We start from the raw sequence: 12,036 nt of genomic DNA, 5'->3' as shown, positions 1-12,036 counted from the left end.
GTTTTTTTTTTCCCCCCAATCCCCCCCAATTTTTTACCCCCCCCCCCCCCCCCCCCCCCCCCTTCCCCCTCCGCCTCCCCTCCAAACTCGTCCCCTCCCCCGCGCTCCCCCACCCTGCCCCGGAATGGCAATTCCAAGCCGCCGTTTCATCGTGTTCTCGCCCACCCCGCAAGTCCCCTTTGCCAATCGTCTGGCCTACACCTCGCGCCGCCTGCTCTCGCTCGCCTTCAACCAACCGCCAATCCAACCCGTGCGTGCCTCTTCCCTGCAGGTGGTCCCCGTGCGCGGCGATGGTCGCTGCCTGTACCGCGCCATTGCGAAGGGGCTGGCCAACTCGGAGGGCCGCCGCCTCACAGAGAACTTGGAGCGTGCCGACGCCGATGCCCTGCGCAGTCTGGCCTGGAAGGCCATTTGCGTCGATCGCACAAAGGAGTTTGCCGCGAAGCACGTGATCGAGGGGAGTATCTCGTCATACTGTCGCCAGATGCGCGCTCCCACATTTTACGCTGGAGAGGCGGAAATGCTCGCGCTTGTTGATGTGCTCAAGGTTCCGATTAAGGTGTATTTGAATCACGGAGGCGAGCTCAGGAATATTGTAACATACGGGGAAAAATATAAGAAGAGAAAGGGACGCCTTTCCAGGGATATCGCCGTTCGCGTATTATACGCCAATGGCAACCACTACGATGCCCTCGTGCCCAGATAAGTGGGGCACAGCGTAGCGTTCCGCGTCGTTTTTGGACTGCTTATTTCGAAAGCAAGTCAGCAAGTAGAGACGCTTAGGAACCGACATTTTGTATAACCTGCCACCAACTGTTCAGTAGGCATAAAGTACTTCCCAAAAACGCTCACAACCCAGTACACAGGCTGTGATTTAATTTACTTTGCATTTTGCCGAAAAAGTCCATTCGTGATGGCACCGCGTATTTGTGACGGTCGCACGGCTTTAATCCGCGAGGTGCAGTTCCTCAAGAGCCATAGAAGATCTCTTTTTCCGAGCTTTCTGGTCGACATCCATCGCGCTTTCAGCAAGGTCGCTCAACGCAACCGAGCGTGACTGCCCATCCCTGCTTGTTTCGCCCTCCTTTGTAAGCCCATTCTTGTCCACGCCAGGCAACTTCTCCCCGGTATCTACCCCGTTCCTTGAAGTAGCGCTGGTGCCCTTACCAGCTTCGTCTGTGTCACTGTCATTCTCTTCTGCCTCATTGGCCAAGACGCCAAAAAACAGTAACTTCCGCAACCACGCCAAACGTCCACCACCGCCACCACCGCCACCGCGGCTTCCTTTTCGTCCAGGACCGCCTTCTTCCCCACTCTCATCAGGAGAATCATTTTCCTTCGCTCCGAGCGACTTGGCATACTGCTCATGGCGTTTCATGACGGCTTGTCGCCTCTCGCTAAACGTTGACGGGAAGAACTCTGGCCAGTATCTCTGCAAAAAGCCAAAGATGAGGACGTGGCCAACTGGGGTTAGAGGAGCAATCAACACGACTGTGAACGGAATCAGTGTCAAAAGGTCGCGCGCTGTACGACGAATCGTCCGAATTTCCCTCGGCGACGGCGTGTACCCTAGCACAGCTCTTCGTATGAGCCGCATGGCAAAGCGCATATCCCCAGCGAATAGTCGCATGCCTCGAGAGTAGAACTCTGCACCCTCACGGGTCTTCTTTGCTGAGGACGCAAAGAACTGTCGTGTCTGTGGCCAACTCAGTGAAGCAGCTGAGTACAGCGGCTCGTCGAGTCCAAGCCTTGTCTTCAGGTCTTGAATATCGGCCGCAAGCTCCCCCATGATATCGTCGTCAATGAGCAGCGGCTCCTCTTGTTCGATATACAACTCGAGAGTAGCCATTCTTTCATCGAGATCTCCAAACTCTGCAACAAGGACCCGCTGCTCCATCATCATCTCCACATCCGACTTCTCGATCTCCTCGGCCACGCTCGCAAAAATTTTCTGCATCTCCAGTTGCAGAACCCGCACTGCAAGCGTCCGCCTGAGTGCGCTCACACCATCGTCCATGAGTCGAATGTCCTTTGCGCGAATGAGTAAACCTAATTGATCCTCCCTGCGCAAAACAGCTTCGCGTTCCTTACTGCTCTCATTCAGACGCTTCTCCAGCACCCCGATCTCCTCCCGCAGATGAAACTCCTTCTCCGGATCCTGCACGCTCAACCTTTCATACGCGTCGTCCACAGCAGCGCCTGCCACACCCTCAGCGCCCTTCCCGTCAACCAACTCCCCATTGAGCCTCTTCCAAGTCATACCTGCCGTATCCAGCAACCCGCCCACCAACTGGCGCAGGCCATCAACATCAATAGACCCATCATCCTTGACAAACTCTCCGACCTTCTCTTCAATGCCCGCACCTACATTGCTCGCCTTCCTCTTCAATACATCGCCCTTCTCAACCACCTTCCTCTTAACGGTCTCCACGACGCCGACCTCGCCCTGCACTTCCGGTTGCCCCCCATCCCACCGGCTGTCCTCCGCGACGCGCCCGCCGCCCTCAATAATCTCTTCGACCTCCTCATGCGGCGTAGCGTCGACGTCGATCACGCGCGGTCGGGCAAGCTTCTTCGACACGGCGACGACGACGCGGTCGAGCTGCGCGACGACTTCGGCGGCGGTATCGTCTGAGGGGTGCTCCTCGCACAGGCGGCGCAGCGCGCGCAGGTCGCGGCGCAGGCGGGCGGTGGCGGTGGGGTCGCGGTCCGTCGACGGCTCTTCCTGCGCGGACGGCGGCGCCGCTGGCAGGTCGGACAAAATCTTCTCGGCGAGCTGGATGTCGGCGGAGCCGACGCGCACGATAACGCGCGAGTTGAGGAGGCGGACGCGCGCGCGGGTGGTTTCCAGGCGCGTGTGCACGGCGCGGCGGCGCTCGGAGTTGGTGGCGGAGGGCTGCGAGGTCGGCGGGGTTGCGGAGCAGGTGGTGCGGCGGAGGGAGGGGCGCGGGCGGGGGATGGGGAGGGCGGGGGCCGGGAGGAAGGCCGGGAGGAAGGCCGGGCGGGGGCGCCGGATAGAGGAAGGCATTGGGGGATGGGGCGATGAAGATGGGGGGCCTAGCGGGGAAACGGGTAGGCGCGTGGCCTGGATGCCATGTCTTGAGGAGATGGGACAAGAAGGGCAGAGGTGCGAAGGGGGGTGGCGCTGGCAAACGCTGAAGCGGCGAGGGAGGAGGTCGCCAAAGTTGACGATCTGCGGTCGCTTAAACTTGATTGGCCCATCCGCTTCAAAATAAATGAGACACCATTGGGCCACTTGGCGCGTGTTGATGTGTTGAGTGACGCTTCGCTCGATCTGCGGCACCCCGCCCTCGTCGTCTTCTCCAAATCCCTATTCCGCAGAGACATCTTCCTTCTCACCTGATCATCATCCGCTCCCCACCCACCGAAGTCATCAATATCTACGCCATGTCGGCCTTTGTCCCCCTTCCCCCGCTCCCACTCTCCTCCTCCAAGTTTTCCAAACCACGACAGCATGCCCCTCCCAGCCGCCATCTCACCTCGCGCCGGCACCCGACTGCCTCCCTAGCCCAGTCCGAGGCCGTCAAGTCTGGGGCTGCCCCCGTCGGGACGGACGCTGCCCTGCAAGAGATGGTGCGGCGCTCCCTATCCAGCCAAACGCCTTTCACCCGCCGCATCGCCGTCCTGGGCTCCACTGGCTCTATCGGTACGCAGACGCTCGACATCGTCCGAGAGGCGCCTCACATCTTCTCCGTCTCCTCCCTCACAGCCGGTTCGAACGTCGAATTGCTTGTGAGACAGGCTCGCGAATTCCGCCCGCACGTTGTGTGTATCCTGGACGAAAGCCGCAGAGATGAGCTCAGGAGCAAGCTTGATGATGCTCAATGCAAGGACATTAGGGTCGTGTGCGGGTCGCAGGGGGTTGTGGAATGCGCCGCCGAGACGGATGCTGATGTCGTCGTTACGGGTATTGTTGGGTGTGCTGGGCTGCTCCCGACTGTTGCCGCGATCAAGGCGGGTAAGGACATAGCGTTGGCAAACAAGGAAACCCTTATTGCGGGTGGGCCAGTTGTGGTCCCTCTGGTCAAGAAACACGGCGTCAGCATGACAGCCGCTGATTCAGAGCATTCAGCCATATTTCAATGTTTGCAAGGCGCCCCGCAAGGCGCGCTTCGTAAGATCATTCTCACCGCAAGTGGCGGCGCTTTCCGCGACAGGCCCGCGAAGGACTTGGCAAGTGTCACGCTAGCGGATGCACTCAAGCATCCTAATTGGAGTATGGGCGCGAAAATTACCATCGATTCAGCCAGCCTGTACAACAAGGCGGCCGAAGTCATTGAGGCGCACTACTTGTTCGGATTGGACTACGACAACATCGAAGCCGTCATCCACAAGCAATCCATCATTCATTCCATGGTCGAGTTTGAAGATTCTTCCGTCCTCGCCCAGCTGGGATGGGCGGATATGCGCCTCCCGCTACTCTACTCCATGTCGTGGCCCCATCGCGTGTCGATGCCTTCTTTCAAGCCGCTCGATCTCGTCGAAATAGGTTCCCTGACGTTCCAAGAGATCGATCGCCAAAAGTATCCCAACATGGACCTTGCGTACATTGCCGGTCGCAAGGCGGGCACAATGACTTGTGTGCTCAACGCCGCAAACGAGGCCGCTGTGGAGATGTTCCGTGAGGAGAAAATCCATTTTCTAGATATCCCAAAAATTAACCAGGCCATGATGGATAGCCATCGCGACGACTTTTTGCAATATCCCACACTGGATGATATCGTCCATTTTGATACTGTGACAAGGATTCACGCCAGGGAACTTGTTGCGAGCGGAAAACTGGGCTAGATGAGGCTTTGCAAATCTCCGACAATCACCGGCACGCGCACGAGCTAGTCGCTCAAGTGCCGAGGCTTGTTTTTTAATCTCATTTGGACGTAAATCCTCGTCAGCTGCCCAGTACCATTACTGCAGTTTTGTTGTCTGTTGTTCTTTCGAAACTTGTTGCTCTTCGGTATTCCGTATCAACAGAAGAACACGATCATGGTGCGCAGACAGACACGGATCAGCTACTAATAAATAAAGACTCATTAGCAATATGTGTTGGGGGCACGCAGTCATCTGTGTCCAGACGCTTCCCATGAGTTCTCATATTCATCTTCAGGTACTAGATGATCAACTGCCGTCTTTATCTTTGATGGCCACGGCAATACAACAGCCAGGTAGCCGTTTGTCAAAGGCTTCTCCATAACTAGATTTGGCTTGTCTTCAAGTGCGGTGTTATACTCCGCCAAGGTGCCCTTTACTGTGCACTGGACAGCGTAGACCTCTCCAGAACCGCACGTCAAATGACAGAGCTTTGTCCTCTCTTCGACAGCGATGCCACCTTTCTTACGCTTCCCTTTCACCTCCTTTATCTCCACGCGATAGTCAACTTTGGACACCGTCTTGGCGAGACGAACAATGGGATGTCGTGGGGAAAGGCAAATCAAACAGATTCCATTGTGATGACGCGCAATGCAGGTATCCTCTCCCAGACCGTCTTCATCAACGGGCGCGACTCCACTCCCGCGGGTGCTTACATGACTGGCCAGTGAGCGTCCGTAATGCAGTGAAAAATAACGCTCAATTGTTGTTGGAGGCACTAGCTTGCTCATGGTGCGGTTCATGCAGTTGTGTCTTGAGGAGAGAAACTTGAGGGGAGAATCTTAGAGATGCCTATCAACAAGCGACTGCGACTGGTACCGTACCAGCGAAGCACGCCTGCCTCCGATGATGCCTTCCGCCCGCACGAGACCGCCCACGGGGAATCACATTCAAAGCTGCACAGGGGCGGCGAATCAAAACAGCGTTTCTTAACAGCGAGATTTTGATTAAGTTGAAATTTAGTCTTTTTTTCCGTCACATGCACCCCAATCCTGTTCAAGGATTACGAAAAGATTAAAAAAGTCGCTCCATGCTTCTCCTCATACCTCATACGGTACCAAGGATACGATAGGTACACTTCTGTATTAAGACGTGTGCATATGTCTTCAAGTGCCATTCCGCACAATCAAAGGATCGAACCAGCAGCATTCGAACCGGCAGCATTCGAGGTGCAGAGAAGAGGGTTCTGCAGACTATTGCTTGCTTTGTAACGAGGCGTACCGAAGCTGTTGGCGCCGTTCATTTTCGCTCAAGTGTCAGAGCACTTGGTGAGAGAATCAAGCAGCTATCAGGATATCTGGGAAGGCCGAGATTCTCCTATTCTCGGGCGTCCTCCCTATAGAGCTAGGTCAGAAGGCCCTGCATCTTTTGCTTTTCCGTTCGCTGGATGGCGTGGCTCTCCGTTTTTTCAGATGCTCTGCGTTTTTTCCCAGCGAGAACGCGGAGCGCGATAGCTCATGCACTTCACCTGAAGCAGCCATCAACTCTCTTCGCGATTACTAGCGCTGCAACAGCCGAGTGTCTTTTGAGTATCATTACAGAACGAAATGAGGATATCAATTCAGATCATGTCGCGCTCGCGCACGTAAGGATTGTCACGAGCAGTTTTCTCATGCACCACGTCATGCAAGATCTGCAACTACTTGAAAAGCTTTCTTGGTACTATCGATCTGAGTCTCTCGCGAATGTTGAACGCTCAGCAGGGATATGCCAGCGAGTACTAGTTGGTCCCAACGCTAATCTCGCTCTAGCGGAGGAACATGAGAAGCTGCTGGAATCCATCGATCTCGTAGTTGAAGTCTTGCAACAGTTTATTGGTATGCATATGGAAGTAGTTGACGACATCCAGGTGGCCCTGGCATCCCAGCGGGCAGAGGAGATTGGAAGGGCTATCGTAACCTCTTGTCGTCAGGCCAGTGCGTTTCAACATGCTGTGTCAACGAGTCCGTCCGCGAGTCGACTTGTATCAAATATTGAAAACGTAATCTGCTCTTCTTTGAAAGCCTCCACGATAAGGGACTACGTTGACCAAAAGAATGCAAGTGGACAGCTGGAACAGTTTTGGAATCAACATGGCTCAAGCTCGTCAAAACAAAGCCTTAGTCCCCATGACATTCGATTAACTCTTCAAATTTTAGAACGAGAGCTTCTGACCTTTAGCAGCACCAAAAAGAAATTGCGACATGTACTAGAACGAGATTTTGGTCGACCATGGGTTTTTCAACGTCATCCTGCAAGATGTACGGGGTTGGCGGCCGTATCAGTTGCCAGCGTAAAGGCAGTGTCTGACAATTCAGGGTATCTAGGTGGGACGGGGCTCTTGGAAGAGAAAATGACAATGGGTTTAGATGCTGCATCTGCCTTTGCATCAAATAACATCATACAACCGATTACGCGTTTATACGAGCAGGTCTTTACTGTATCCGACACGTCGGCTAGTGCGGAGTCTGTCGCCGAGAACCGGGCTATTTTGCGCAAAATGCTCATTGACTTCACCGAGAAGAACCTTGCTGGGGTTGAAGGGGCCGAGAAGATGGCGGAAGAGTGTTCCATGACGGCTGTTATGAACATCATAATGCAACAGGCACGGCATCCAATTCGCAACTCAATTTCGGGAAGCCTTGGTCAAGCGTTCATCTTGCAGGTGCAGAAGCTTAAATGTGATGTCGAAGAACTCATGCTGAAAAGCAAGCAAATGATTCGCGCTCAGGAGCTTAATCTTACTCTCATCGCTTTGGTACCTTCTCTACTTACTGCTGCAGCTCTGACTTACTTCATCTCAACATTTTCACTGCATTGGAGATCAAGGAACATGCATCTTCTGGTCTCTGGTGGTCAGACAGTGCGATTTATTCTTAGTGACATCCAAAAAACGCTTATTACCATCGAGTCGAATGAATCCATCGACATGCACACCATGGGATCGATCTTATCGTATATGAGGCAGACAGGATCTGTTCACCTGAAAATCTGTGAATTGGAGGAAATAGTTAACAAGGGGCTCATAAAAGCACCTGAGAGCGTGCTATACCGGTTTGCTCGCGACTTGAAGCTACTCCGCTCGACTTCTACAACAAGTTCCTGCCGAAGAAGGCAGATATGTCGAATACTGCAAACCTATGACTTTCTGCAACACAAGTGAAGATGGGACGAACCCGGGTTGTCGCTTGTAAACGTTTTAACTTATGAAGAGCCGTAACTCATTGTCTATACTAGTGGCTCACCATACAAGTCAAATGATGAGCTTCCCAAAATGCGCACCTTCAGAAGAGTGCCCGGTTCAATCTTTTGCAAAATGTGCACACAGCCATCAATCTCAGGAGCATCAAAGCGACAACGACCAATTGAGTGGCCGTCCTCAACGCGATCCACAATAACATCAAGGATAGTCCCAACCCGTTCTGCCGCAATTTCCTCCTGTATTTGCTGTTGAATCGACGAAAGTTCATCACATCTATGCTGACGAACTGACTCCGGTATTTGATCATCGTATGTCGCTGCAGGTGTCCCTTCTTCTTTGCTGTATGGAAAGAAGCCGGCATGATTAAACCGCGAACTACGAACAAAATTGACGAGTTCCCGATGATCCTCCTCGGTCTCTCCAGGAAACCCGCAGATAAATGAAGTTCTTAGTGCCAACCCTGGAATCCCATCTTGCAGGCGACCTATAAGCTTCTCCGTGTGGGCCCTCCCTGGGCGGTTCATCCGCCGCAGCACGCGATCACTGATGTGTTGCAGCGGCATGTCAATGTACTTGCAGACAACATCCAAGTTGGCAATAGCCTCGACAAGCTCTTCCGTAAAATAGGACGGATAGCAGTACAAAAGCCTGACCCACTTGGCCGTGGGCACATTCTCCGCAACGTGGTGCAGCAAATGGCTGAGTCTCCGCGACTCCTGCTGCGGAAAGTCCATGCCGTACTGGTTGGTATCCTCCGCAATCAAAGTAAGCTCCTTCGCGCCGCCCGCCGTCAGCGCGTCAATCTCCGTCGTGAGGCTTTCCCACTCCTTGGACCTAAACTTGCCTCTAAACTGGCCCGGGATAGCGCAAAACGTACAGCTATGGGAGCAGCCCTCTGCCAGGCGCACGTACACCGAATGCGCGGGCCCCAGTCTGAAGCGCTGATGCTCCGGGCGAAACGGGACCTGCGCCGTGCCGACGGCCACGCGGCTTTCCTGGGCGGCGGCGTTGCCCGCGGCGATGAGGCGGACGCGCTCGGCGAGCTGGTCGTAGTGCTCGAAGCCGACGACGGCGTCGACCTCCGGCAGCTCGTCTGCAAGCATATCTGCGTAGCGCTGCGCGAGACAGCCCGTGACGACGACGCCCTTCGTGGTGCCGTGGCTCTTTCCCCGCGTGGCGGTGAGGATGGCGTCGATGCTCTCGCGCTTGGCGTCCTCGACGAAGGCGCACGTGTTGACGACCACGACGTCGGCCGACTCCGGCGAGGCCTGGATGTTGATGCCGCGGCTGGAGAGGTCGCCGAGAAGGACCTCGGCGTCCGTGACGTTCTTTGGGCAGCCCAGGGAGACCAGCGAGACCGAGGGCGCCGGCGGCGTACTGGAGGAAGGCTTTTCTGCAGCAGTGCAGGCCGTCGGGGTTGTGCGGCTGCTGCGGCGCGGGCGTGCCGGGTTGCACGTGTCAGGGACGGGACGGGATCGGGTGAAGGTGACGAAGGGGGTGACGAAGGGGGTGACGAAGGCCATGGCGGAATGTGAGCGCCGAGTCTGCGACGCGGAAGCTGAGGATCGTCGAAGAGTGTGGGGAGGCGACTATTGCTGCAGGTTGCCTCTGTGCGCGAAGATGCGGGCGGTGCTCGAAGTTGCGGAGTGCACGCAGCTCCCTGCGCAGTTGATCCCTGGCATACGCAATCGAAGTTTTCCGGGCGTGAGATCTCGAATGCTCAACCAACCAGGCGCGATCTTGTTAAAAATTAAGACGAGTTTCCGAAAAGCATCGATTGAGTGGATATATTTATTACAGTATACTGTAAGCTAACAGGAATGTGAGATACTGTACACACGTGGGATAATTGGACAGATTCATTTCTAGCAAGGTGTCCAGGTGTGTAAATCGCAGACAGGGCCCTTTCATGGATGTGCATCAGTTGCATGCTGAAAGGGCATGAAGAGCAGGGAAGGAAAGCCGAGCTGAATCGAAATGCAGAATTCAGAACTCTTATATCTGCTCAACCAATCATATCAAAAGAACGGCGTCCGCAAATGAGCAGATTCAAAAGGAGGCACTAAAAGATAAAGTTTACCTCCAAGCTTCCCCTGCCCTTCCCACAACTTGAGCGACTCCCTGCAACTCTTCTCCCAAGATCGTGCGTCTGAGAAATGTCAAGTCCCACGACGTTATCTCCTCCTCAATCGCTTTCGCAATATCGGCACGTTCATTGGAGTTAAGCTTAGCCACATAACAGGCAATCGTCACCACCGTCTCGCCTCGGTTCATGAACTCACGTTGACGATCAACGAGGGCATCCGACGAACACATAGCGCGATATGCCGCAAAATCGTCATAATCGGCACGCGCTTCATCATCCATCTCCATCCATGAATCGAACCAGGACTCTTCATTTCTTTCCAACGCCGCATTTGACACACGCTTCAACTCAGTAACGAGGCGCCACTTCCTCTCAAGAGCAGACTCATGTGCCTCAATTTGTGTCTGAAGCTTCGAGATCTGGTTACTTAACTGCGCATTGACAGCTGAAACTTTGACTTTCTCCAGTCCATAATCCGACATCATGCGCTGGAAACCCAACTGGGTTTTCCTCGAAAACCCCATCTTACGCTGAAATACCTCTTCACGCGACTGCTTAGCCAACTCAGCCTGCTTCTCGTGGACAGCACGCTTATACTTCAATTGATTAAATCGCAAAAACGTAAACAAAAGAACAGCCCTAGAAGAGTTATTGCGAACCTTCATAACATTATCAACAGCCTTAACGTAGTGATCTTTTGATGAAGCTTGCTGAGCAAACTTTGACAGCCAGTCATTAACAGTTTGTTCACTAACTCCGCCTTTATGAGCTAAGCTAACTCAGCACGCTCATCAGCGGTTATCATAGTAACAAAGGAATTCATCGTAAATCCTGCACCCAGGAATTTAAAACCAAGCTCGGTATTATTTACTAAACTCTGTAGTCGACTCAGGGAGAGAATGGCATGACCTTCGACTTGAGGATAGACCAGGTGAAGGATCAAAGGGCTCGAGGAGCGGCCGAAAGGCCGGGTCGAAGGAAATAAATAGAGGTGGGGCGAGCTGCCCTGAGGGAAAAGGGGACTCGCAAGGTTGGAGGTATCTTGTGGTGCCGTCCTCACTTGTCCTCTTCAAGCGCACGTCCCACCACATCCCCGTTTGATACTGGAAGAAACCAGGATCAACCAGGATCTTCAAGCCTGTGCCGTCCCGTCCACTGCAGTCTCAAACACGTGTCATCATGTCTGATGCATCTGTTATGTTACGCTCCCAGCGGGATGAGTTTCCCCAAAGCGTCGACTGAGCGGATGCATTTATTACAGTATCACTGTAAGCTAGCAGCGAGAGGCGTCTCCGTATCTCACAGTACCGGCGGCAAAGTGCGTGTACACGTGTGCGGATCTTCGCGGGACGGGCGTGCGATATCGAGGAAAAGCACGGGCTACATAGGCCTTATTAGTGCACTACTGCACGACATACCCTATAATGGTGCCCTATCATGGTGCCCTATCATGGTGCCCTATCATAGTGCAGTAGAGTCCATTGTGTTTGTTGGCCTCAGCAAACGTGGATGTTGCCCTACTGGTCTGTTTACAGAATTGTGTGGGTGAGACTACGGTATAACGACGACGGTGATAGCAACATACAAGATTCCCACCATGATGCCAACCAGAGAACAAACAGCCATCTTCGAGCTGATGTTGACATCAGCTCGAAGATGGCTGTTTGTTCTCGAGGCCCTTCTGGATGAGGAATCTTGTATGTTGCTATCACCGTCGTCGTTTATACCGTAGTCTCACCCACACAATTCTGTAAACAGACCAGTAGGGCAACATCCACGTTTGCTGAGGCCAACAAACACAATGGACTCTACTGCACTATGATAGGGCACCATGATAGGCCACCATGATATGGCACCATTTATAAGGGTATGTCGTGCAGTA

The 12,036-nt window shown here is 53.8% G+C and overlaps 6 protein-coding genes; 4 read left to right on the top strand and 2 right to left on the bottom strand.

Annotated features, from left to right (window-relative positions):
* Positions 1–124: 124 nt before the first annotated feature.
* Positions 125–706, top strand: CHC_T00007985001 (hypothetical protein). The gene has a single exon (XM_005711631.1). It carries the CDS (start codon positions 125–127, stop codon positions 704–706), a length of 582 nt encoding a protein of 193 aa, XP_005711688.1.
* An 86-nt stretch (positions 707–792) lies between these two features.
* On the bottom strand, positions 793–2,260 carry CHC_T00007984001 (hypothetical protein). XM_005711630.1 is given in 2 exon segments: positions 793–946; positions 947–2,260. 1 exon segment carries the CDS (start codon positions 2,258–2,260, stop codon positions 947–949), a length of 1,314 nt encoding a protein of 437 aa, XP_005711687.1. The 3' UTR covers positions 793–946.
* Positions 2,261–3,408: 1,148 nt separating this feature from the next.
* On the top strand, positions 3,409–4,809 carry CHC_T00009191001 (Putative plastid 1-deoxy-D-xylulose 5-phosphate reductoisomerase). Its single transcript, XM_005711629.1, has one exon. The coding sequence runs from the start codon at positions 3,409–3,411 to the stop codon at positions 4,807–4,809; it is 1,401 nt and encodes a 466-aa protein (XP_005711686.1).
* Positions 4,810–6,706: 1,897 nt separating this feature from the next.
* On the top strand, positions 6,707–8,029 carry CHC_T00007983001 (hypothetical protein). Its single transcript, XM_005711628.1, has one exon. The coding sequence runs from the start codon at positions 6,707–6,709 to the stop codon at positions 8,027–8,029; it is 1,323 nt and encodes a 440-aa protein (XP_005711685.1).
* A 21-nt stretch (positions 8,030–8,050) lies between these two features.
* Positions 8,051–8,631, bottom strand: CHC_T00007982001 (hypothetical protein). XM_005711627.1 is given in 2 exon segments: positions 8,051–8,094; positions 8,095–8,631. The coding sequence occupies 1 exon segment, from the start codon at positions 8,629–8,631 to the stop codon at positions 8,095–8,097; it is 537 nt and encodes a 178-aa protein (XP_005711684.1). The 3' UTR covers positions 8,051–8,094.
* A 1,350-nt stretch (positions 8,632–9,981) lies between these two features.
* Positions 9,982–10,134, top strand: CHC_T00007981001 (hypothetical protein). Its single transcript, XM_005711626.1, has one exon. It carries the CDS (start codon positions 9,982–9,984, stop codon positions 10,132–10,134), a length of 153 nt encoding a protein of 50 aa, XP_005711683.1.
* Positions 10,135–12,036: the final 1,902 nt, after the last annotated feature.

This window comes from Chondrus crispus, genomic scaffold (assembly GCF_000350225.1).
Source record: "Chondrus crispus Stackhouse genomic scaffold, scaffold_90, whole genome shotgun sequence".
Taxonomy (NCBI): domain Eukaryota; phylum Rhodophyta; class Florideophyceae; order Gigartinales; family Gigartinaceae; genus Chondrus; species Chondrus crispus.
Note: the sequence above shows the minus strand (reverse complement) of the source record. Positions and strands in the feature narration are given on the sequence as shown.

What these genes read in the sequence shown, in the direction of transcription:
- CHC_T00007984001 (XM_005711630.1), bottom strand. Translation starts at nt 2,260, where the DNA reads ATGACTTGGAAGAGGCTCAATGGGGAGTTGGTTGACGGGAAGGGCGCT.
- CHC_T00007983001 (XM_005711628.1), top strand. Translation starts at nt 6,707, where the DNA reads ATGCATATGGAAGTAGTTGACGACATCCAGGTGGCCCTGGCATCCCAG.
- CHC_T00007985001 (XM_005711631.1), top strand. Translation starts at nt 125, where the DNA reads ATGGCAATTCCAAGCCGCCGTTTCATCGTGTTCTCGCCCACCCCGCAA.
- CHC_T00007981001 (XM_005711626.1), top strand. Translation starts at nt 9,982, where the DNA reads ATGTGCATCAGTTGCATGCTGAAAGGGCATGAAGAGCAGGGAAGGAAA.
- CHC_T00007982001 (XM_005711627.1), bottom strand. Translation starts at nt 8,631, where the DNA reads ATGCCGCTGCAACACATCAGTGATCGCGTGCTGCGGCGGATGAACCGC.
- CHC_T00009191001 (XM_005711629.1), top strand. Translation starts at nt 3,409, where the DNA reads ATGTCGGCCTTTGTCCCCCTTCCCCCGCTCCCACTCTCCTCCTCCAAG.